We start from the raw sequence: 24,856 nt of genomic DNA, 5'->3' as shown, positions 1-24,856 counted from the left end.
CTATATTCATGATTTTTAATGTTAAAAATGTTAAACAGGACCGCCATGATGAACATATACAATTAGAGAATCAAGGAAATAATAGATACTCCAAAACTATTTTTGTATGTATTTTACTTAAAAATATTACTTAAATATTTTTAAAACATTAAAAAAATATTGTTAAACTCACATGAATAAACCACATAATAAGAAATTGGAAAAATATAGTTTGATGTACGGAAAATACGCGCAGCTATTAGTAAGGGAAATAATAACCACCCTCCCAAAAAGATAAGATTCCTTGCAGGCCAGTTTTTACGACGGTCATTGTATTCTTCGTAGCTGATTATTGCGCGACCAGAATCATAAACTAATATAAACGTGGTAAAAATTAACTACCTCAGTACCTGCTATGTACTGTCATATTGTCCTTTCCCGTTCGGATGGAAGGCCAGGGAAAACGGTCAACTCCAGGTTTTTATAGGCACTGAGAACAGAGTTGACCGTCGACGGTACATGCATTATGCTGGAGTTTTATAATACTTTTTATGATCCAAAACTATTTTTGTATGTATTTTGCTTAAAAATGTTACTTAAATATTTTTAAAACATTAAAAAAACATTGTTAAACTCGTATGAGTAAACCATATACATAATAAGAAATTGAAAAAATAAAGTTTGACGTATGGAAAAAAAACCACTATCGACAGGATTCGAACCCCAGAGTATCCGCTCCGTAGTCGGACGCCTTAACCGCGGTGCCAACCGGCGATGTTGTAAGCGTTGCGAACATTCTGGTATATATCGCACAGAATACAATTTTTTCTTTCTCTCAAATCACATTTTTTAGGTAAAATAATTGCTTGTTTCAGTGTAATAACGCTAAAAATTACTTAATATACGCACACGGTAAAGCCAACAAGTGTAACTTTCCTCCTCACAGCAAAAACGTCGAAAAAATTCGGTTTTTATTGTTTTTGACAATGATGCAGCCGAACAAAAAATCTAAAAAAAATTGACAACATTGCCTGTTATAGTACTTTATCAGGGAACCAAACAGCAAAATAGCATGTTTTCATATTTTTGAGAAAAAAATATTTTTCCGATTTTTTTGAGGTTTTTCATTTTTTACGACCACAGTTTGAAACAAAAAAATCTGAAAAAATTCTCAAAAATGCGCCTTGGGATCCAGAATGTGTCACATTTTTTTCAGAATTTTAGAACGCATTTTAGACCGGAAAATGCGCCGAAAACCGCAAAATCTATTTTTCCCTGTAACTACCCTCACGGGCAAGCTAGAGGGCTGAAATTTTACTCAGAGGGGTTTTTCTTGGCAAGCTTTCGAATGGTTCAATAGCCGTTGAAAAAGCTCTAAGGGCAGTTTTGACCATCTTAATCGGCTAGGCCCTTTATATATATTTTTACTAGTTTATATTAATTCACTTACATATTACCACAGTATTTTATACTTACCTCTGTATACTTATAGCTACATACTTACCTAATTTTATATCTATACTTTTATATCTATACTTATGTTTACATACTTCCATATTTTTATATCTATACGTTTATATCTATACTTATAGCTACACTTACCTATTTTTAAATCTATACTTACCTTTATATACTGTCACGTCGCTTTCTTAGCTTGTCGTAAAGATGGTAGAACGATGAATGGCGACACCGAGAATTTACAGGCGAGAAGCCGGGCCACGCTCGGCCGCGCGATGCGTGGTCCTCTCGGGACAAAATACGCCCGCAGTCTCTTTATTCGATAATCAAGCTGAACTAGATTTCGGGCGCCAGACACCCGTAGGTGTCACACGAAAGCATCGTAATCGGAACTCGAAAGAGGAACGCGGTATGACTCGCGAGACTGTGGCGTAGCAAACGGAATCTGAATAGCTATCGCGAAGGCCCAGGATTCTACGTCGAGAGGACACGAGACGTTCCCCGCGACGGGAAGGTTTTCACACAAGAAAAATACAATGTTTCGGCTATTAATTCGTTTATTACACGACGATCTTAAACTGCCGAGCTGATCGGCAGCAGGTAGTACAATAGCCGGCGCGTTTCAGTAAATCTGGCGAAAGGTGTTAATCGCACGCGCGGATTGCGGTTTCCTTCGACTCTCCTCGCAGAGGATTCGGCAGCGATAAGACGTACGACACGCGGAAGACCTTACAGGTCGCGTTCCGTCCGAATCCCGACGTTCTATACGACACTTAGATAGCTGACACTGTTCGAACTAAATTCACGCGTACGAATCGAGCACGCGACGGCGTCCCACCGTGGACCGAGACCAGGATCTCTAGAAATAACGGCAATAACGCTAAAGATTGAATCCGCGACTTCGCGTTTAAACTGGCGTCGTACAACCGTCACAATGCGGCCACGCGGCCCCCGCTATCCGACCGGATTCTAATTAGGAGGACGAAATCCTTCACAATCCGAAGGATTCGTACCCCTCGCAAATAATATGGACGACTTCGTCCTTCGTACCGTTATTTCCCGCTAAGTGGTTCACGAACCGTTACGACCCACTACCCGAGCCAACACGAAGTTTCGTTAATTATTTACGAAAGCCTGATCGGCGCTTACCTTTTATCTCACGGCAGCGGATGTTCGGCAGCGATTTATTCGTCCTCCGATCAGCCGACGCAAAATACTTTAATCGTTAACAATCGTTAAGAGCGACAACTTATTCGTAAGAGTTCTGACGACGCAATGGATCTTCACGCGGTGGCCCGGGTACGCGGAAGCAGAGCGTCCCCCACTTCCGTATTCCGCTTTCCTCACGCAACATTTCGGCCTATCGCTAACGCGGGATTTCGCCTCAGCGAATCCGTCGCGACGGCGCTCGGCTTCCGGCAGCGTCCGGCTAATCCGGCAGCGATGTCGTCCGATTGGCCGCTTCCCGATGAGACGATCGACGTCAGCCAATCCGGTTGCGGTACTGGCTTCTTCCCGGACGAGGCGACGACAGGGTAGAGTGGATGATATCCTCTGTACCGCATGCCCTCGTCGGCGCCTCCAGGTTGATAGTCCTGGGCCTTGACGATCTCTCGCTGTTTTACCTTGAGTTGTGCCTTCTTCCTGCCTCGAGGTGCTGATTCTCGATGGCACGTTGCCTCTTGTGTTGAGAGTGGAATTCCGGATCCCGCCTGGGACCCGGATACGGTCCTGTAAACGTTCGTCACGCAAATTGGCGCGACATTTCAAATATTACTAGTCGGCCTTTGGGTCTCGCATATGCCCAGGGAGATCGCTCGCTGCTGCCCTTATCGCAAAGCTCGACCAGAGGATGGCCAGGTCTTCCGCTAGAGAGGTTAGAGTGACGCTGGCAATATTGCCACGTCACAATACTTATATCTATATACTTACCTATACTAGTCACACTCAATAATTATTTTTACCTAACTTTACACTGTTAAAACCTATTGTTTACACTATTTATATATTTACATACGTAGTTACTTATTTTAATACTTTTACACTTACCTGTTTAGCTACACCGTATTATATTGTACATACCTATACATACTAAGTCTATATCTATTTATTTAATTATATATACACACTTAGAGTTATTTATATATTTATATCTGTAATTTTAACTATTTATTTATTTATCTATAAGTACGTAACATAATAATGACAGCATTGAAGAAGAACCTCAAGATTCTTCAGATTAACCTAAACCATTGTAAAATGGCTCAGAACCTGGTCACCCAAACTGCCAACCAACTCGGAGCCGACATTGTTCTGGTGTCCGAACCATGGTCTCCACAGTCTTACTGGTTTAATGATGGACATAAATGTGCCTCGATCTGGATCCCCCAACCCGATACACACTCCAACATCCAGAGGCTATATAGTGGCAAGGGTATCGTGGCTGTACGGCTGGATTCGTACGTCGTCGTGTCTTGCTACTTTTCCCCAAACAGAACCATTGAAGAATATAAAGATAGGATCGCCGAGCTAGAAAACTTTTTAAATACGATAGACATTAGTAGGTGCATTGTCGCAGACGACTTTAACGCTAAATCTCCAGCTTGGGGCTCTTCAACTCTAGACGGCCACGGAGGAATCATTATGGAAATGTGCAACAGCTGCGAACTAATACCTACCCTTAGCCAAGGTAAATTCTCAGTTGAGAAAAACGGTCGCAGAACATTGATCGACTTCATGTTGTGCGGCAAAACTGCGGGTGAAGCGATTAGCAGCAGTCGTATATTAGAGGAATTTACAGCCTCGGATCATCGCTATTTGCTGCACGAGTTCCAGCTCAATGACAATAAGAACAAAGCACAGAAGGCTAAAAAGAGATTAAGCATTAAAGGATTCAGCAAGCTATACACTGAACTTACAAAAATCGCCGATCCACTTACTATTTCCACGATCGAGGACATCGACTCTTACATACAACTGCTGGAGGAAATTTTTGAAGCCACCAGTTTTCATCCGAAGACTCCATCGAGACGAAAGGAGGTATGGTGGTGGAATGCGGATATAGCCGCATTACGTAAATTAGCTGTATCATCACGACGCGCGCTACAGAGAGCACGATCCAAGGATAAACCTGAAGAGGAGATAAAAACATACTATGACAAACACAAAGAAAATAAAAAAGCACTCAAGATAGCAATCATGAATGCTAAAAAAAAATCATGGACTAACCTGATAGACGGGATAGAAGAAGACATCTGGGGTAAGCCCTACAAATGGGTCATGCGCACAGTGGCGGGTAGACCTCCGCCCACTGTGCTATCAGATGAGGACACCAGGAGGACCATCGAAACAATGTTCCAAACATCACCTGATTTGGACATGGATATCAGGAGTCCAGCGCCGGATACTCCAGATACTGCCGATGTTAGACACGATTACCAGTCTTTCAAAGATTCGTCGTCGCGCGAACCCCCCCTCGTCGTCCCGACAGTAACACAGCGAAGAGACCCCTCGAAGCGAGCTCCCATGTATGTATGTACGGTGGGGGTACCCACCGATTCCTGTAAATAGGACCCCCAGCCGTAATATGCTGTGTTCCTTGTAACCTCCTCTGCGAGTACAACGCGAATATCCACGAGCTAGCGCCTTTCGAAAGACGCCGTTACTTCTCCTCTGAGAGAATTCCTCTAAAATTTGTCTCTCCACTGCGAGAACCTTCGTTTGGTTGAGTATAGCTATACCTAAGCACCATAGCTAATAAATGTTCTTAGTGAATAGTGAAACGCGATTCACCTAAGTGAGAATTATTTCAACGCCCTAAGTTCGACCATTCCTACCGTCTTTCTTTGAACGCGACTCCAGCATTTTTAGTTCTCGGACTCTCAATCTCGGCCAGGGTCGGTGTAACAATTTGGTTCCTTGTTACACCGACCCTTGCCGAGATTGAGAGTCCGTGAACTACAAATGCTGGAGTCACGTTCAAAGAAAGACGGTAGGAATGGTCGAACTTAGGGCGTTGAAATAATTCTCACTCAGGTCAATCGCGTTTCACTATTCACTAAGAACATTTATTAGCTATGGTGCTTAGGTATAGCCATAGTCAACAAAACGAAGGTTCTCGCAGTGGAGAGACAAAATTTAGAAGAATTCTCTCAGAGGAGAAGTAATGGCGTCTTTCGAAAGGCGCTAGCTCGTGGATATTCGCGTTGTACTCGCAGAGGAGTTTACAAGGAACACAGCATATTACGGATGGGGGTCCTATTTACAGGAATCGGTGGGTACCCCCACCGTACATACATACATGGGAGCTCGCTTCGAGGGGTCTCTTCGCTGTGTTACTGTTCCGGCCGATCTAGACTCGGCTGATGCGCTCCAACCGACGTCGGGTAGCCGAGCGAATGACGTCACGTCAGCCGCGCGACCCCCCACTTCGCGATACGCCGAACGCGTGATTTTCGGCAGATACCGGCGGATCAACGGCATTCGTACTGTTAACGGCCTCGGCTTTACATGTTTACGTCTTCGACACTTCGTACAACCGTTAGCAGTCGTCTCGCTCCATCGTCGTTCACACCGCATACGCGTATAATTATTGTACATCGCGTCTATTGTTAAGTTTTGTTCTACTGTGTTACATTAAAAGTGTGTGTGACACCAGTGGACATACTATCACTGAACTTTCACGAACTCCCACTGATCCTCATATCCGATCTCAAACATTTTTTGGTCCTTCGAGCCGGATATCTTAATCAGATTGGTATCTGCTATCGGCTCTCCACTCCCGCACTTGTAGACTTGCGTGGCGCAGGCGACCGCGAGCAGAACCGCGAAAACGAGAATCGTTTCCCTCAGCATGGCGATATCTGTCGGTGAAAGTCTGTCGATTGCGGTGTTGTCCTCGGAGAAGATTCTGTGGGCGATGAGCTCTCCTGGCTGTGTCCTCGCTCGCTCCAATCAGCTCCAAGCAGCTCCAAGCCGGACTTTCGACAAAAAATGTTTGAGATCGGATATGAGGATCAGTGGGAGTTCGTGAAAGTTCAGTGATAGTATGTCCACTGGTGTCACACACACTTTTAATGTAACGCAGTAGAACAAAACTTAACAATAGACGCGATGTACAATAATTATACGCGTATGCGGTGTGAACGACGATGGAGCGAGACGACTGCTAACGGTTGTACGAAGTGTCGAAGACGTAAACATGTAAAGCCGAGGCCGTTAACAGTACGAATGCCGTTGATCCGCCGGTATCTGCCGAAAATCACGCGTTCGGCGTATCGCGAAGTGGGGGGTCGCGCGGCTGACGTGACGTCATTCGCTCGGCTACCCGACGTCGGTTGGAGCGCATCAGCCGAGTCTAGATCGGCCGGAACAGTTACTGTCGGGACGACGAGGGGGGGTTCGCGCGACGACGAATCTTTGAAAGACCGGTAATCGTGTCTAACAACATATTTACTTGATTCGATATTTTTATTATTGGTGTTAAATTTTGATCAATATTTGCATTTTTCATATAATCACGATAACGAGTTCTTACTTTCACTCCTACTCTGGCCAATTGAAAATCTAACCACAATATAGACGGAATTTTAGTATTTTTGTGACGGTTACTCGGTACGTTGGAAGGTGTCGCCGCGTCAGTCGGCTGTCCAAGGTCGCGGAACCTCGAAGAGCCAAGGTGGACCTACGTTGCTGTCTACGGCCGGTCATAGCGCTTGCTCGGTATAGCGGTCGCTCGGTGTAGCGGAGGCGCTGTAGCTCGGCGTTAGCGGCGTTGCGGTGGGGGACGGATTCCCACTCGGATTTCGCCACTGGGGCTGGATTGGTACCTGCTTGGCGTTTCGCCACTGAGGTGGAGGGACTCCCGTGGGTGTTTCACCGCTCGGGCCGGAGATGGTACCTAGTCGGCGTTTCGCCGCTGAGGTGGAGGGAAAGGTCGGTCGGTCGTGGACGGAGGATCAGGAACCGGGGCCCGAAGACGACCCTGACTTGACGTTTGTCCGGGGTATTTATCCGCGGACCCGTTCGTCTTTACTCGCGAGAAACGGGTTCGTCGCTGTGGCCCAGCCGCGAGACCGCGACCGCGAGAGTAGGCGCGGAGTTCCGACGACGGTGCTGTATTGGTGGGGATAGTTTCGCGCCAGGAAGGATGTAACCGTCACATTTTCTTGAAAAATAATCAATTTTAATATTCCGCATGTGTGTGCTCCATTAACCAATCCGTTTTCAACATCAATGTTATTAATAATTATCATATAGTTTATATTAATTTTCAATTTAATCTCAGTTAATAATTCGTTTTGAATTGATTGTTCAGATTTAAAGAAGAGTATATATGGGAAACTCGATAAAAGTATACGCGCAGATATGACGTATCGATGAGCAAGAGATGATCAACAACGATGACGATGAGTAAAGAAAACGTGGTGGAAGAGCTGCATGCTCCGGCGAGACGTTTTTATCCGCGTAGTCGTGTGATCGTGCGAGGATTGGATGATCTTTGGCAAGCCGATATCGTCGAAGTTCAAAAATACGCGCGAGACAATCGAGGGTATCGATATATTCTCACGATAATCGATGTATTTAGCAAATACGCATGGACGGTTCCTTTGAAGAGTAAAAATGCGAGCGACGTGTGCAAAGCTTTCGCGTCAGCGTTGAAGAAGGACGGTCGAGCTCCGAACAACTTGCAGACCGACATGGGAAAAGAATTCTACAATGCAACGTTCCAAGACTATCTGAGGAGCCGCAACATTCATCATTATTCTACGTTTAGCACTATGAAAGCATCCGTCGTGGAACGTTTCAATCGCACGCTGAAGAACAGCATGTGGAAATTTTTCTCGTTGAGTAGAAAATATCGCTGGATCGATGCGCTTCCCACGTTGACGGAGGACTACAATAATCGAAAACATCGTACCATCCGTATGCGACCCGTAGACGTGAGCCGTAGAAATGCTGGATACCTGCTGTCCACCGTGTACAGTAATGTGAAGATTGCTGGTCCTGCCAAATTCAAGGTTGATGATTGCGTGCGCGTCAGCAAGTTTAAAACCCTATTCGACAAAGGATACACACCGAACTGGTCAACCGAAATATTCAAGATTATCGCGGTGAAACGAACGAATCCTGTCACATACCTCTTGGCCGACTCGAGGGACAAACCTATCGCCGGAGGATTTTACGAACACGAGATAAGCGCGGCAAAATATCCTGACATATACTTAGTTGAAAAAATATTACGCAGAAAAGGAAATAAAGTATAAATAAAATGGCTGGGAATGGACGCGTCACATAATTCGTGGATATCTAAAACGAATATACTTTAATTGTATTTTTCTACTCACATTTTTTAGTTATGATAATTAATTTTTTCTCTAAACGACTATACTTTGTAACGATCCGATTTCGCAGTGCCTTGTAGCTCGGGAGTTGACCAAGGTTCGTGTAGGTAAATCAATGAGATGAAGGCGAAAGCGGGTGTACAAAATATACTTTATTTCGCAATGTGCGATGTAAGAAGGTAACTGTTAAGGAGCGAGCGAGAAGACCTCTGACGTCACGACCGATCGCGACTTCGATGGGTTCGACTCGCGAGACACTGATTGCTCCATCTCTGCGAGGATGTGAATAGCTAGTGTCCCGTGACGTCAGGAACCTTTATCACCGAATCACTTTCACCAGTTCAGATTATCACGCGAATACGTAAACACGCGTTCTCTCTGTTCTCAAAGCTCGCGCCACGTCAGCATCATTTCAATCGCTTCACATTTACCGGGTTTCAGAGACCACGATATCATTATCATTAAGACAATTTGAGTAAAAGTTTCATTTAATAAGTTGTGTTACATCAGTAAGTGTATAAGTTTAGTGTAAATAGTTAGTGAGTTCAGTTGGTGTACAGTTTAGCAATAAAGTCTGACTGTTACAACAAGGAGTTCGGTCAACCACTCTTCCTCTCAATAACAGTGAAAAGAATATATCTCTTGCAGGCCGGTAAGTCCGGCCGCGTAACAAACTAACGGCCTCGGATGGCCCTTCTCAGTTCGACGGCGCGTAAAGGTGAGCGCATACTAGATGGTCGCGGGAAGGCCGCGGGAAGGCCAAAGCCGCCGATGGACGCCCAAAGCCGCCGATGGACGCCCAAAGCCGCCGATGGACCCCCAAAGCCGCCGATGGACGCCCAAAGCCGCCGATGGACGCCCAAAGCCGCCGATGGACGTCCACGCGGGAAGAAATCTCTAGCGGGCCGACGGCTCCACAGCAGGGAGCAGGGCTCCCTGAAAGAAAGGTCCCTTTCCCTAAAAGAGGTGGGGAGCCCACAGAGACCTTTTTTTCTGCCACGCACAGCAGGTAGCCCTGCTCCCTTGCCGCATGGACGTCCATCGGCGGCTTTGGGCGTCCATCGGCGGCTTTGGCCTTCTCGCGGCCTTCCCGCGACCATCTAGTATGCGCTCACCTTAACGCGGTGTTGGACGGCGCGAGGCTTCGCGGAGCCTCCCCGGGTTCACGCTGGAGGGTAGGAAGATATGACAGGATGCGGTCGGAGGTCACGGTCCTACGCAGCGTAGGCGCCGCGGTGTTCTCTCAGAAGCACCTGAGAGACAGACCACGGATCGTACGTACCTCGGAGGTACCTGAGGGGTTCGTACTCGCCGCTACCACACCAGATCGCGAAATCAAACCGCGAAGGGTTCGACCCACGGACAAGGCCGGAGGCTAATCGCTCCGTACTGGACGGACGGAGAGCCGAGTGTTGCCGCAACTCTCACACAGAAGCACCTGAGTGACGAGTTACAGTTGCACGCACCTTAGAAGCACCTAAGGGTATTCGTGCCCACCACACCGACACGACGGGTCCAATCCAGCCACGGCGGTGGCACGGCAATCTCCGGACGCCGGGGATACGGTAGAGAGTCGCCTCCTGGAGCTCGTGATTCCAGCCTGCGTTCTGGACGGATGGTTCCTCAGCTCTGAAAAGTGCTGGCACGATCCGGTGTACACGAGAGTAGCTCCAGGCGGACTCCGCTCTCTCGGTATTTTTTTTCAGACAGGCAAGCCTGTTATTTGAACATGAAAGTGTGAGAAGGCTCCTGAAGCAATGTGCTTCCTATCCTTCTATCTTGGAAAAGATTTGAATTAGTGAGATGATGGGTTGAGTTAGCATAAGCTGAAGAATATGAATAAGAAAATTTTCAAAAAACTTATTGAACAGTTGCGAAGCAGCATGAAATATGGCGAGAGTGATCGCCTAATAGAGAAATTCAGTTAGTGAATGGATGATGAATGAGATGTTTCCTGCAAGTTTTCCTTCGTCACTCCCCGGTTTGCTCGGGGAGGGTGAATCCCCCGAGGTGTTATAGTTGTAAATTGGTTGTTATTACAGTTGTCCCAGATGGTGGATATGCTGGAGAAGTCCTCCGGTTGAGGGGTGGCGGGCTGGTGCAGGAATTGTTGGTGATTGGCCAGAGTCACCTATCAAATTATCTTCAGAAGGGTCTTGCTAGAGGTCGAGTGGGAAGCGGACCCTTGGAGAGTAGGGAAGGAGGTCCCTTCTAAACATCAGTGTGTTACGGATCAGAGGGTTTTGATGACTCTCTGGTCCGTAGTTGGAAACGAGCGATTGAAAAGCCCTCTCAAGCAGTGGTAAGTTAGACTTTAGATGAATATCGACTGTGGAATGATCCATTGGAAGTTTTAGAATGATTTTAATAGCCTTGCTTTGAATGCGTTGCAGGGAGAGGAGATGAGTCTTGGCTGCAGTGTGCCAGAGGTGAGCTCCATATGTAATTACAGAGCGTATGCAAGTTTTATAAATGAGCAATTTTAGGTGAGTTTTTAACTTGGACTTGCCACCGATAAGGACGTTGAATGCAGCTATGGCCTTTTTTCTCCTGTCTAGTACAGCAGGACCCCAATTAAGTTTTGAGTCAAATTTGACCCCCAGGTATTTAACCTCTTTTTGCCAGGCGATCCTGACGTTGTTAATTGATAAGAGGGGGAGATCGCTCTTCAAGTGTTTCCGTTTCCTAGTGAAAATAATGGCTTGGGTCTTGTCTCCATTGAGTTTAAGTTTCCAATTAAGGAAGAATGAGTTCAAAGTATCAAGATGATGTTGGAGAATCTTGATGAGATGGTGAATACGGAGCGAAGCAGCAATGATTGCAGAGTCATCAGCAAATAAAGCTAATGTGGTACTTGGAGATTGCGGAATGTCGTTAATGTACAACAGGAAGAGTAATGGGGCCAACCCTGATCCCTTTTTTTTTTTTAACGTAGGAAAAATGCTTTACGCATACCCCGTCCTCCTGGGGGAAAGACGGGGTTATGTGGGGCTCGTCTGTCCAGAAGGGCCAGACCTACCCACTAAAAACCTACGGTGACCTCCCTGAGCTAAATTGGAGGTGGTCGGGATCTCGAGAACGAATGCGACCGACCACCTCCAGTCCCGGCTTAATGCCCCTATCCCGGGGGGGAGTGAAGCTCCCCCCAATCAAAAAACCTAATGCTATTTGGACCCCGTGCGGGTCACCCACACGGTGTCCCCCATGCCCCGAGCCCCAGCTCGAGACACCCGCCACCCCCGGAGACCCCCTTCCTCGCTCGGGGAAGAGAACCCAAAAGGGGTTCCCGCCCGGCCGAGGAGGGAGGTTTCCGCACGCGACAAGGAGGGGACAGAGGCGAGTTCCGGCTCGCGTCTGTCCCCTCCCCCTGTTCCACCCCCCTGGTCGACACCCATAAAACTTAAAAATATGATAAAACTAAAATAAAATGAAATAAATAAAATAAAATAAAATAAAATCAATAAATGAAAAACATCTATAGATAAAATTGTAACAGACCTGTACGATGCAGGCCTGTCACTAGGAGACACGCGCCGAACATAACCGAGCGACGCCGAAGATCACCGAATGCGCCGTCCGTATACGACGCGCTACGATGCACGATCCCGCGCTCCAAGCTATATTCGGCGGGAAACGGACGCCGAGGTTCCGCCATCTTGAGGAAGACGGAAACTCGACGTCACACATCCGTTTCCTTCACACCATTCCCCCACCACCAATCTTCGCCTATAAAAGGCGATGCAAACGAGGCACGGGCCTCTTTTCCAGCCTGGGCAGCATCCTGGGCACATCCCGAAGTATTGGTAAGTGTTACTGATACTTTCCTACTTTCCCACGCTCGTCGTCAAGTTGTCCGCAGCATCGGCCTCCTCGACACCGGCGTTTCCTACCGGCGTGACAGCAAGCACGCCAAACAGAGAGGGCAGCATCCTTCTCTGCCGTTCGGGCAGCATCCCGAACACCCTTCTCGGGCAGCATCCCGAGAACTCCGACAGCTACCGGAGACGATTAAATGTAGGGGCAGCATCCTCTACATTTGCCGTAGAACCGCCACGAGGGACTTCCCAACTCGTGGCCGGGTTTTCCTGAACCGTTCCTCCTGAACCCAGTCGCCGGCATCCATCACCAGGTCCACGCGATCGCGTCGCGCCGCGATAAACGGTCGCACCAGAAGCACCAGTAGAAGCACGGACCGGTAACACGATTCAACCACACAATGAGTCCGCGAACGTACGTTGAGTGAGCCCGGAAACACATAAACACGTTGTCGTTATTTCGCACCCCGCGCACTTCGTCCAATTTCAGCTTCCGTCGATTCTCTCGCCGATTCACGACCCTGGCGCGACGAGCTATCACAGCACGAGAGGGTACGACGCCGCGACGACATCTCCGCCGGAAGCCGAACCGTTACATGGCGCCCGAACAGGGACCTGGTGCGAAAATCACGCGTCGGAATAACGGCCACGTGGCAAAATTTCGAGGTTAGCGTGCGGACACCTCGCCGGTCGGAAGTGAGGCATCGCGCGCGACATCTCGCGTTCGATCAGGATGACCAGTGATATCGGACAAGTGCGACAGTGCCGCGACACCTAGCACCGATCGCCAGTGACAGTGCCGATAAACACGAGTGCGAGTGCGCGCCATCTCGGGGCACCCAGCGTTACTGCAACCGCACGGGCAAAATTCGAACGCGTCGCGTAAACCAAGGACACAGTGCAGCCGACAGGGCATGCCCCAGGACCCGGTACGAGTCACCAGGATACAAGTGGACCGAATCCTCACCGAACTGCGACGTCTACGTGTACCAATCACCGGGACACCGGAGGAGCTCCGACAACACTGGGAAAACTGTATCCGTGAGCAGACGGAGGACCCGTTCTGTCTGCCCGAACGATTGTTCAGGATGGACGACCCGAAACCAGCGGCCAGCGGGCCGCCCGCACAACCACCCGCGCAAACGTTCATCACCGTCGAGTCGCCAGACGACCCCGGAAGAAACATGGATCGCATGCGAAAATGGGCATGTACCACGGACGGGAAAGACCCGCATGCATTCGTGGAACGTCTCGCGGAGTTACAAGAGACGTACTGCCTCTCCGACGCGGAATTGTTGCGGGGAATTACCGAGCTCGTGCGCGGAGACGCGCAAGTCTGGTACCGTAATAGCAAACACGGGATCAACACGTGGGCGGACTTCAAAAAGAAGTTCATAGCTAACTTCGCCGCGGAACAAACACAGCTGCAGCGGGAACGGGAAGCCCGAGAACGCGTGCAGAAGCCCGGAGAGCCGTTTCAAAAATATATGAACGCTCTCATCGGTGACCGCAGCTACGGTCACCGGTGGCCCCGGAGGGACTCCACCGGCCACCAGGCCCACGACGACGCCGACGCCGACGACGACGACGACGACGGAATCCTCCGTGCGCCAAGCGGTGCGCATACGCACGGGCGCCAAAGGGACCGAGGGTCCCACCGCTCGACACGTAGTGCGCACGCGAACAGCGGCCGAGCGCAAGATGGAGGTGGCCACGCGAAAACCCACGAGACCGCAACCAGTGGTTACCACAAAAAGGGTACCCACCACAGGACCCGCAGCAACATCGGGGGTCACCAAGGCAAGGGAGGAAACCACCACGAGGCCAGCAGGAACGACGACCACCATCCAGCGGAAAACCGGCACGCCAAAAATACGGGCGGTCACGTGGTTCCCCACGCCAGTCAGGGTGATAGGCTCGCGACCAGCGGCGGCATCGGCCAGTGCTCTCGCCCCGGCAGAATCACTACCGACGCTGTCGATAGAAGACCACCGCGAGCAAGCCGGCCACCCGCCGTCTATTCAGCCTCACCGGGTGGAGACACCGGAACCGGCCAAATGGTGGCCCGACGAGCCATTAGTTCCCAAGGCGAAGAAGGAGAGTCGGTCAACCGCCAGGGCGCGACGCCACACGGCCATGTCACCACGGCCGAACCGAGAACGGACCACGGATGGGGCATCACGGAGTCGGGCGAAGCTCCCCGAACCGAAGGGTGTCAAGCCACCCGGACCGACACACACCGGTACGGCCGACGCGGCCACCGACACACGGCCACCGGGCCTCGCCGCACCGAAGGGGCGCGGGCAGCGGACCCGCTCACCAACGACACGGAGACCGCACCAGCCCACTACAGCACCGGGACCCAGCCGGGCGCGAGTCCAACCGACCGCCCTAACATCAGCGGCAGTCCCGACAGGAGGGATTGAACAGGAGACAATCCGGCCAACCATGGCAACGGCCACGAGGGACCGACCACGAGAGGCCATCCGGCCAACCCTGGCGACGGCCACGAGGGACCGACCACGGGAGGCCATCCGGCCGACCCTGACAAGGACACCAAACCCGGAGCTACCCGAGGAGGAGCAGCCAGGGAACTCGGGGCACCCAGTAGCACCATGGCGGAGAGCGCCAGGGACACCGGCCCCGATCACGTACACCGGGGTTCACGCGCCTTGCCCGACGGCCTGGTATTTGCTACCGACCGGCCGCCACGTCGAAGTACCGACCAAATTCGTCACGAGGAGAGAGTATCGAGCGTCCCTCGGGGAGGAACGCTGGATGCTCCTCTTCGAGCGCGACGGGCGCCTCCGCTGGTGCAAGCGCCGGGACGCGTGAGTTTCCCCTCCCCGCGCCGGGGGAAGATGATAGGTTAATTGTTACCGTTACACTACGTAGTATTAGGTTCGTTCTAGGTTACCATCGACTCGTCATGGATTAACACATTATTACATAAATCGCATCGAAGAAGCGCGGACGCTTCCGCGCAAGTATTCTCTTTTTTTTCTTTCTTCTCTTTCTCTTTTGCTCTTCTCTCCGCTCCGGCCCTACAAGGAAACGCGAGGTTATCAACACCACCAAGACGCCGCGCATTTCAATATTATTTTGTGTTGCGGCCACCGGAGTTAACGAGACCCAAGAATGGGAAAACATTTTTGTTTCATGTAGCACCGCCTACGTTCCAAGAACCGTTGTGCGAAATATATGTGTTTGTGTGTGTCTAACCTAGTGCCGTTTTATTCGTTACCTACCCTTAGATATAAGATGTTTCGTTCTATGCGTTTCAGATGCGTATACAATGTCACGGCACGACCGCCTTCCGTTTTTTTTTCTTTTCTTGGTCTTCAATAAAGGGGTGCCCGCTCACGCACGTTCGCTGTCCCGAAGGGGTAGGGGGGTGTAACAGACCTGTACGATGCAGGCCTGTCACTAGGAGACACGCGCCGAACATAACCGAGCGACGCCGAAGATCACCGAACGCGCCGTCCGTATACGACGCGCTACGATGCACGATCCCGCGCTCCAAGCTATATTCGGCGGGAAACGGACGCCGAGGTTCCGCCATCTTGAGGAAGACGGAAACTCGACGTCACACATCCGTTTCCTTCACACCATTCCCCCACCACCAATCTTCGCCTATAAAAGGCGATGCAAACGAGGCACGGGCCTCTTTTCCAGCCTGGGCAGCATCCTGGGCACATCCCGAAGTATTGGTAAGTGTTACTGATACTTTCCTACTTTCCCACGCTCGTCGTCAAGTTGTCCGCAGCATCGGCCTCCTCGACACCGGCGTTTCCTACCGGCGTGACAGCAAGCACGCCAAACAGAGAGGGCAGCATCCTTCTCTGCCGTTCGGGCAGCATCCCGAACACCCTTCTCGGGCAGCATCCCGAGAACTCCGACAGCTACCGGAGACGATTAAATGTAGGGGCAGCATCCTCTACATTTGCCGTAGAACCGCCACGAGGGACTTCCCAACTCGTGGCCGGGTTTTCCTGAACCGTTCCTCCTGAACCCAGTCGCCGGCATCCATCACCAGGTCCACGCGATCGCGTCGCGCCGCGATAAACGGTCGCACCAGAAGCACCAGTAGAAGCACGGACCGGTAACACGATTCAACCACACAATGAGTCCGCGAACGTACGTTGAGTGAGCCCGGAAACACATAAACACGTTGTCGTTATTTCGCACCCCGCGCACTTCGTCCAATTTCAGCTTCCGTCGATTCTCTCGCCGATTCCCGACCCTGGCGCGACGTGCTATCACAGCACGAGAGGGTACGACGCCGCGACGACATCTCCGCCGGAAGCCGAACCGTTACAAAATAAATAAAAGTCAATAAATTATAAATAATAAGTGTTCGGGATTCAAAGTAAGGAGTTTACCGGTCGATGCGAGACACGGATAAACACCGTGCGACATTTGGTTTTCCATCGATTCAGCGGTGCGTAAAGCCCGCTGTTATCACCTAAATCACCTTGCTTTGAATCCCGAAACAATCGATTCGGTAAGCGATCCACGCCAATCGCGTGACACCACATCGGCCAAAGCGATGGCTATTTAAGGATCCTCCTGCGTCGGAGGATTCATACCTCGCGACACATCACGCCCAACGACCATCCGAGTTCTGTATTCTCGCGCCAATAAAGTTATACTCAATCGAAGCAGGCTATTCTCGCGAGTGTCTTCGTATTTTCTCTCCTTCACGTTCTCTGTCCTCTGCGCGCTCAAATCTGGGCGATCCCGGCGCCCCGGCATTTCCAAATAAAGTTGAAGCCGAAACAATAAGTGAGTAAATAAAATGGACAAAAACACAACAAACATAAGAAGGGGCGGCAAAATAAAGGGGGAATAAAAGATAAAATAGATAAAATATATAATTTAGAATAAAATAAAATAAAATAAAAAGGAGGGGGGTCGACCGGCAGGCTGCTACTTGTAGTGGGGGAGAGGGGATTATTGCTTCACCTCGCCCCCCGTGACCTGCCCACCCCAGGGGCGCCTTAACGGCCAGCCCCCCCTTGGCGGCGGTGGAAGAATTAAGTAGTCCCCCCGCCGCCATTACGTCTGCGGCCCCTTACAGGGGGCCGTCGTCCTCGACGGGGTCGCCCCGCCGAGGCCAGCCTCCTGGCGGAGAGGGGGTCGGCCTCCCTCTCCCTCTCCGCTGCCTCCTTCTGCGATATCACAATCTCGCAGAAGGAGGCAAACGCTGCTCTTGACCTCCCGTTGCCGATCATGTGGTCGACCACGACCGGCAACGAGAGGTCCATCCCAATGACGCCCCTTAGGTCCCTGCGCGGCGCCGACCACGCTGGACATTCTACCAGCGTATGCCGCGCAGAGTCCTGGGCCTCCTCGCAGTGGTGGCACTGCGGCGTCGGTTCCTTCCCGATGCGACACAGATACTCCCCGAAGCATCCGTGCCCGGAGAGCACCTGCGTCACATGGTAGGTGAGCCTTACCCGACTCCTGCACCATTCCTCCAGAACGGGCAGGAGTGCCAGGATGTCCTGTCGGGCCTGGCGCCTCGGCACTTCCATCTCCTCCCCCTCGGGGCATAACTCCCCACGGCGGATGGAGCAGGCAATTTGGTAAGTAGTTGCCCGCTCCACCGCCATGAGATGTAGGGGAGTCATACCCGCGAGGAGACACGCCGCCTCACCGGAGATGGTGCGATAGCCCTGTATGGTCCGAATGGCCTGCCGTCGTTGCACGCGGTTTGCGTGCAACATGTTACGCCGGCTGGCCAGTAGCTGTTCGGACCACACGGGGGCTCCATAAAGGAACTTAGCATGCACCAACCCCGAATAGAGGCGACGTATCCGATCATCGGGCCCCCCGATATTGGGCAGCAGCCGTCCTACAGCGGCCACCACCCCCTCTACTCGGGGGGCCATACGGTCGAACTGCTGTTCAAAGCACCAGCGGCTGTCGAGGGTCAGGCCGAGGTAACTCATCTCGCCTTTTACCTCGACAGAGGCATCACCTACCCGGATCCAGAGTTGGGGTGGCTGCTGGCTCCGAGGCAACGCGTGTAGCCACATTGCCTCGGTTTTGCCTGCGGAAATCTCCAGCCCCAACCTCCGGATCCCACCGACGACGCAGCCCACCGCTGCTTGCGCCTCCCTCCGAAGGGAGGCGAGACGACCGACGGCATCTACCGTCGATCGCCCCCTCCGAAAACCGAACCGAGCTCAGATCGGGACCACCATGTTGGGACAGGTGCTCGACGAGGCGGTCGGCTATGATCTTTTCGTAGATCTTACCCGCTTCGTCGAGGAGACACAAGGGCCGGTACGCAGAGGGAGCATCTGCGGGCTTTCCTGCCTTGCGGAGGAGGACCAGCCTGGCGACTTTCCAGTCCTGGGGGAAGGTTCCCCGGCTCATACAGGAATTCAACGTCTGTATGAATGCCGGGGCGAGGACGTCCAGGGCCGCGGCCAATACCCGTCCAGGGACCCCGTCGGGACCGGGAGCCTTCTTGCCCCCTTCCCGGATCCTTTGGACGGCTCGGGAGAGCTCACTCTCTGTGACCCCGAGTTCGTCGGTCCAGTTGGTATGGACCGAGGGGGGCGGGTTCTCTCTCGTTCCCTCCGAGAGGGGGAAGAGTGTACTGAGGACCCGCCCCAGGAACTCGGGGTCTAACTCCTCTGTGATGGGGGCGCCCATGGGCGGAGCTTATTCAGCACCGCCTTGTAGGCACGCCCCCATGGATCCCTATGAAGGGATCCGAGGAGAGCTCATCCCAGGCTGCGGCCTTTGCTGCGGCAATTGCACGCTGCAGAGCCATACGGGCCGCCCTATACTCTGAATAAAGGGCGGCCACTCTCGCCTCGTCGACGCCTCCAACTGGATGGCGTCGACGTGCGCGGGTGTACTGGCGTCGGGCGCGGACGCACGTGTCCCTCACGTCCGCAATTTCGCCCGACCACCAGTACGCTGACTTTTTCGGGGGGTGTCTCCCGGCCCGGGGCATCGAAGCGTCGCATATCGACTTCATTACGCCCCGGAACCATGACACCCCCTCGTCAGTTCCGCGCTCCTTGGGTTCGACCCAGAAGTAGGCGAGAGCTGTGGCTCTCAGGACATCCTCGTCCAGTCGCTGCAGTGCCCATCTAACGGGCGCTGCGTGGGTGCTACGTGGTGGGGGGGGGGGCAAGTCCGCCTGTTGTTGCTGGGTGGCCTCCACCTCCATGATGATATGGAGGTGGTCCGAGAGTGATTCCCACTCAGTGGCCACCCGCCAGGCGGACACACGGCGTACTGCAGCGGGGGTGGCCCAAGTCAGATCGACTATTGACCACCCGTTCCACCGTACGCACGTGGGTACGGAGCCCCGGTTCACCAACCGGAGCTCCATGCCCCCCGCCCAAACCTCAAGGGCCTCGCCACGAGAGGTGGTCCTGGGGTTTCCCCAACCTGTGGACTTCGCATTGAAGTCCCCCAGGACCAGCATTGTACCGGCTAGGTGTGGTGTGATCATCACCTTCAGCCGGTCCAAAAACCCCTCGAACTCTGCGAGGCCGCAGTTGGGCGAGACGTAGCATCCCGCGACCAGAAACCTTCCCCACTTATACACCACTACCCCTCGGCTCCGTTCGACCACGGTGCCGGGGGGGGGGGGAAGTCCCCGCCCTTTCGGGCCCATATTGCCACGGAGCCCTCGTCGTCCCCTACCCAAGGGGAGGAGTCGGGGATGCTGTAGGGCTCCGTGACAACGGCCAACCCGACCTGTCTCTCGGCCTGGCCATGGACGAACAAGTCCTGGGCCCGGCGGGAGTGGTTCAGGTTGGTCTGCACGACCGGGAGCGTCATGGGCATTATGGTGCGGTAGACGCTCCCGGGTCGGCCACCTCAGGGTCGGGTGGCTCTGGGGGTGGAGGGTCCACCTCTATATCCTCCTGGTTCCTCGTAGGAGTGGGAGGGGGACGTGCTGGTCCCCCCTTCACCGGTACGGTCGGAACCTTAGGGGGCCCCTTTCCCCCATTTATTCGCCCCTTCCTCGGTAGCGGGGGGCATAAGCCGCTCCCCGCCTTGTGCCCGGCCGCTCTCCCCAGCTCAGTGCATATTGGGCACCGGGGGCCGCCGAGCACGCGTTGGCCCGGTGGCCGGTCGCACCGCACTTATAGCACTGGCCGCTGCGATCGACCGTGCTAGTGCACCGCTACCGGACGTGTCCCACGGCCAGGCAGCGGAAGCACTGCAACGGCCTCGCGGCCAGTGCTTCAACTTTCGCGGTGGACCAGCCCACCCTTAATCTACCCGCGGCCGCCAGTAGGTGGGCGGCCGCGGCGGGGCATTTGTGCCATGTGGTGCCCAGGCCGGTGATCGGGGACTTGATGTCCCTGTTGATAATTTTGGATCGGTATTTCCGAAATAAACGTTCACGACCATTTGCAACCACTTTCGCGACAACAACAATATTGTATTTATTATATATGATCCTTAATTAATGTGATGTACATGGATATGCTTTACAATGTCTCATTATTCACGCACAATGCCAACGGCTTGCTCACTCATTATACACGCCATCTTTTTTCTCTGTGCAAGACGGAATAGCAACTCGCTACGTGGAGCTGCTCGCGCATGCGCTTCTTTCAATATATATATATATTTAGATATGTGTAGCGCACGAAATTACACATAATTCAACACACCTCCTTAATTTTGTGCTCTATACGTTCATTATTCTGTTTTATTTAAATTCAAAAGTAATCTAATTTTCTCGAATTTACTTCTCCCCAAAGCTTTCGTTAAAATGTCAGCTATATTATTTTCTGAATCCACTTTTATAATATCAATTTCCTTGCTTTCGTAACATTCATTTACAAAGTGGTAATGAACTTCGATATACTTAGAGTTTTTTGTTAAGTTTCCAAATTTGGATATTGCTATAGCCCCAGAGTTATCTTCGTAAATCTTTGTTGGTATTTCGGTATTTACCTTAAAATCTTTCAACAATTTTCTTATAAATATAATTTCGCTAACTGCTTCTGATAAAGCTACGTATTCGGCGGCTGTCGACGATTTTGTCACACTGCCTTGTTTTTTTGATTTCCAGTATATCACGTTTCCGAAAAGTCTTAGTATGTATCCCGTAGTGGATTTTCTATCAACTTTGTCCCCAGCCCAGTCAGCGTCAACGAAACAGTCTATCACTTCCGCATTCGCGTTTCTTTTGTATGTCAATTTTAATTCTTTAGTCAGAAACAAGTATTTGAGAATTCTTAACGCATATTTATAATGAGTTTCATCATAATTATTTTGAAAACGACTTAAATAATTTACGCTATAACTAACGTCCAATCTTGTTCCAGTGCTAATATACAATAATGCTCCTATGAGATTTCTATATTTAATATTGTTTGAGGCTGACTGTGCGGGTTCCAAACTTAGGTTTTGTTCCATCGGCGTACAATACAGTTTACTGTTTTCAATATTATACTGCTTAGCTAATCTATATATATAAAAGCGAAGTCCTGACTCACCTATCAACGCCCAGGCTAAACCCTTGGACCTAGAAAGCTGAAATTTTGCACAGAGGTTTCCTTTATGATCTATACAAGGGATAAGGAAGGATATTTCGAAATTCAACCCCTAAGGGGGTGAAAAGGGGTTGCAACGTTTGTATGAGGAATATTTTATTTGTGGTCGGATTTACTTCATACTTGGTCTTAATGCTCTTTGATATAATTAATCGAACACCTGTTTCGGCATTTTTCAAAATTCAACCCCCGAGGGGGTGAAAAGGGGTTGCAACGTTTGTATGAGGAATATTTTATTTGTGGTCGGATTTACTTCATACTTGGTCTTAATGCTCTTTGATATAATTAATCGAACACCTGTTTCGGCATTTTAAAAAATTCAACCCCCGAGGGGGTGAAAAGGGGTTGCAACGTTTGTATGAGGAATATTTTATTTGTGGTCGGATTTACTTCATACTTGGTCTTAATGCTCTTTGATATAATTAATCGAACACCTGCCTCGGCATTTTTTAAAATTCAACCCCCGAGGGGGTGAAAAGGGGTTGCAACGTTTGTATGAGGAATATTTTGATCGTGGTCGGATTTCTTTGAAACTTGGTCTTAATGCAAAGATACAGCCATCTTCCGCCGCGAGAGGGCTGCGACGACGTAGCGAGTTTCTCGCAAGCAAAATGTTGCACGAGATGTATTAATACGCGTAGCTATTTTTCTTATTCCTACTAAGACTAAGACTTATTATTCTTACTCGACCAAACCGTTGCTTCACAGTTATCCATACACAATGACTGTTGAATTATTGAAAATTAATGGTACTATGGTGCCTCACACCGTAGTTCCTATAATTGGAGATGGGGCCTGTTTGTTTCGGGCCATCTCCTACATATTGTATGACATACAGGTAATGGCCAGAGAAGTACGCGAGGAAATCGTTAGCCATGTGGTGGCCAACTGGGACGAGTTTGCCATTATGTCCCACGACAGCAACGGGAACAATTACTCCAGTGCCGTTGAATACTGCATTGACATGTCACGCCCTTTTACTTATGGTGGTTTGTGTGAGCTGAAAGCGGCAGGGCAACTCTTTCCATGGGTCTTTGAAGTTTACCGTAACGGTGAGCTGTACGTATGTTTTGGTACTGTAGGTAATCACGTGGGACGACTACGCTTTTCACATGATCTGTCACGTGGCCATTTCGATGTATACGTAAATGAAGTGACTACTATGTCACCGCCGCCATCAGAATCATATTGTGACTCATCTCTGTATCTTACCGTTTCTACCAAATGCCCAAAAAAACGTCGTGCCAGATGCACCGACGCTATTCGGAAGAAACAACGTCAAAACGCTTATAGAAATTATGCGAAAAAACACCCTGAGGTGAACAGAAAAGCTGTGGCTACGTACCAGCAAGCTCACCCTGAGGTGCATAGGAAGTCACAGTCTCGATATGAGCAAAATCGAGTAGAAAGTAAGGAACGTTCTTGGAAAATCAAGGATCACTCCGGCATGGCATATGATATCGATACAAATTATGAAAAGGATAGTACTGTGGCTTTGGGTTCCATGACCAACAAGTGTCGGTGGTGCAATGCACTCAAGTGGAAGGAGGAGGCACCCGGCATGTGCTGTAGCGCTGGAAAGGTGCAGCTCCCGCCTTATGAAGAGCTACCCGAGCCTCTCTACAGCTTGATAATGAATATACATCCAGAACATGATCATTTCATGAACGTTATTCGTAAATATAATAGTTGTTTTCAAATGACCTCATTCGGAGCTAAACAGATAATAAAGGACGGTTTTATGCCAACTTTTAAGGTTCAGGGCCAGGTATACCACTTGGTTGGGAGTTTGTTGCCAGCACCTCAAAACGAACCACAATACTTACAAATATATTTTGTTGGCGAAGACGACAGAGAAGTACAATTAAGGTGCAGTAACGTTCCATATGTAAAACATGACTTAGTCAGACAACTACAGGGAATGCTGCATACGTTTAATGCTTATGTAAGAGATTTGAAAGTCGCCCTAAACAAGGTGCCTGCAACGTCTAAAACATTCAAAGTAGCTATTAATGCTGAGAGGAAGCCACCGGACAGCCACAGGGGTCGCTTCAATGTACCTACGTCAAATGAGGTGGCCTTAGTAATGGTTGGTCAGCAATTTGAGAAACGAGACATTATCCTTGAGAGCCACGATAACTCATTAAAACGCATTAGTGAAATCCACCGTTCATACGACGCCCTGCAGTATCCGCTTTTGTTTTGCCGTGGCGAGGATGGGTACTCCATTTCTTTACCTCAGCGTGATCCTCAGACCAATCAAACACTTAAAAAGACAGTCTCCGCTGCGAGTTTCTATTCTTTTCGTATAATGATTAGAGAAGGAGAAGATAATCACCTGGTGTATTTTCGTTCGCTTTTTAGTCAGTTTTTAGTAGACATGTATGCCAAAATAGAAACGGAAAGGTTGATGTATATCAGAAAAAACCAGGCGCAACTGAGGGCTGACAGTTACATACACTTGCGGGATGCTATAGAGAGACAGGACGTTGATGTTGAGCAGTTGGGTCAAAAGGTGGTGCTCCCGTCATCTTTTACCGGGGGACCACGTTATATGCACGAGCGTACACAAGACGCTATGACATACGTTCGTCAATACGGCCGTCCTGACCTCTTTATCACATTTACGTGTAACCCCAGATGGAAAGACATCACAGATATGCTTTTACCTGGTCAAAAGTCACATGATCGCCATGACATTATAGCCAGAGTATTC

General features: G+C 50.4%; 3 protein-coding genes across 3 annotated transcripts in view; 2 read left to right on the top strand and 1 right to left on the bottom strand.

Annotated features, from left to right (window-relative positions):
- The window catches only part of LOC143220012 (uncharacterized), a gene marked incomplete at its 3' end in the record, with an annotated part of 383,990 nt that extends 359,140 nt beyond the window's left edge, over positions 1-24,850 (top strand). The window contains exon 2 of the mRNA XM_076445772.1: positions 22,048-24,850. Within this exon, the coding sequence (XP_076301887.1) occupies positions 22,862-24,850 (1,989 nt within the window). The remainder of the gene's footprint in view (positions 1-22,047) is intronic.
- LOC143219996 (uncharacterized) lies at positions 3,640-5,007 on the top strand. The gene has a single exon (XM_076445757.1). The coding sequence runs from the start codon at positions 3,640-3,642 to the stop codon at positions 5,005-5,007; it is 1,368 nt and encodes a 455-aa protein (XP_076301872.1).
- On the bottom strand, positions 15,504-18,549 carry LOC143219995 (uncharacterized). The gene is made up of 2 exons (XM_076445756.1): positions 17,963-18,549; positions 15,504-15,639 (listed from the first exon to the last, which is right to left on the bottom strand). The coding sequence occupies exons 1-2, from the start codon at positions 18,547-18,549 to the stop codon at positions 15,504-15,506; spliced, it is 723 nt and encodes a 240-aa protein (XP_076301871.1).
- Positions 24,851-24,856: the final 6 nt, after the last annotated feature.

The sequence above is a fragment of the Lasioglossum baleicum genome, unplaced genomic scaffold, assembly GCF_051020765.1.
Source record: "Lasioglossum baleicum unplaced genomic scaffold, iyLasBale1 scaffold0130, whole genome shotgun sequence".
NCBI lineage: Eukaryota > Metazoa > Arthropoda > Insecta > Hymenoptera > Halictidae > Lasioglossum > Lasioglossum baleicum.
The sequence above is the reverse complement of the archived record's forward strand: the minus strand, read 5'-3'. Positions and strand labels throughout refer to the sequence as shown.

Bases quoted from the DNA above. Each gene is read 5' to 3' on its own strand.
- LOC143219996 (XM_076445757.1), top strand. From the start codon at position 3,640: ATGACAGCATTGAAGAAGAACCTCAAGATTCTTCAGATTAACCTAAAC.
- LOC143219995 (XM_076445756.1), bottom strand. From the start codon at position 18,549: ATGAGTTACCTCGGCCTGACCCTCGACAGCCGCTGGTGCTTTGAACAG. The intron at 15,640-17,962 runs GTGCCACCACTG...GTTTCCTTGTAG, and splicing joins GGGAAGGAACCGACGCCGCA to GGCCGGAGCGGAGAGAAGAG.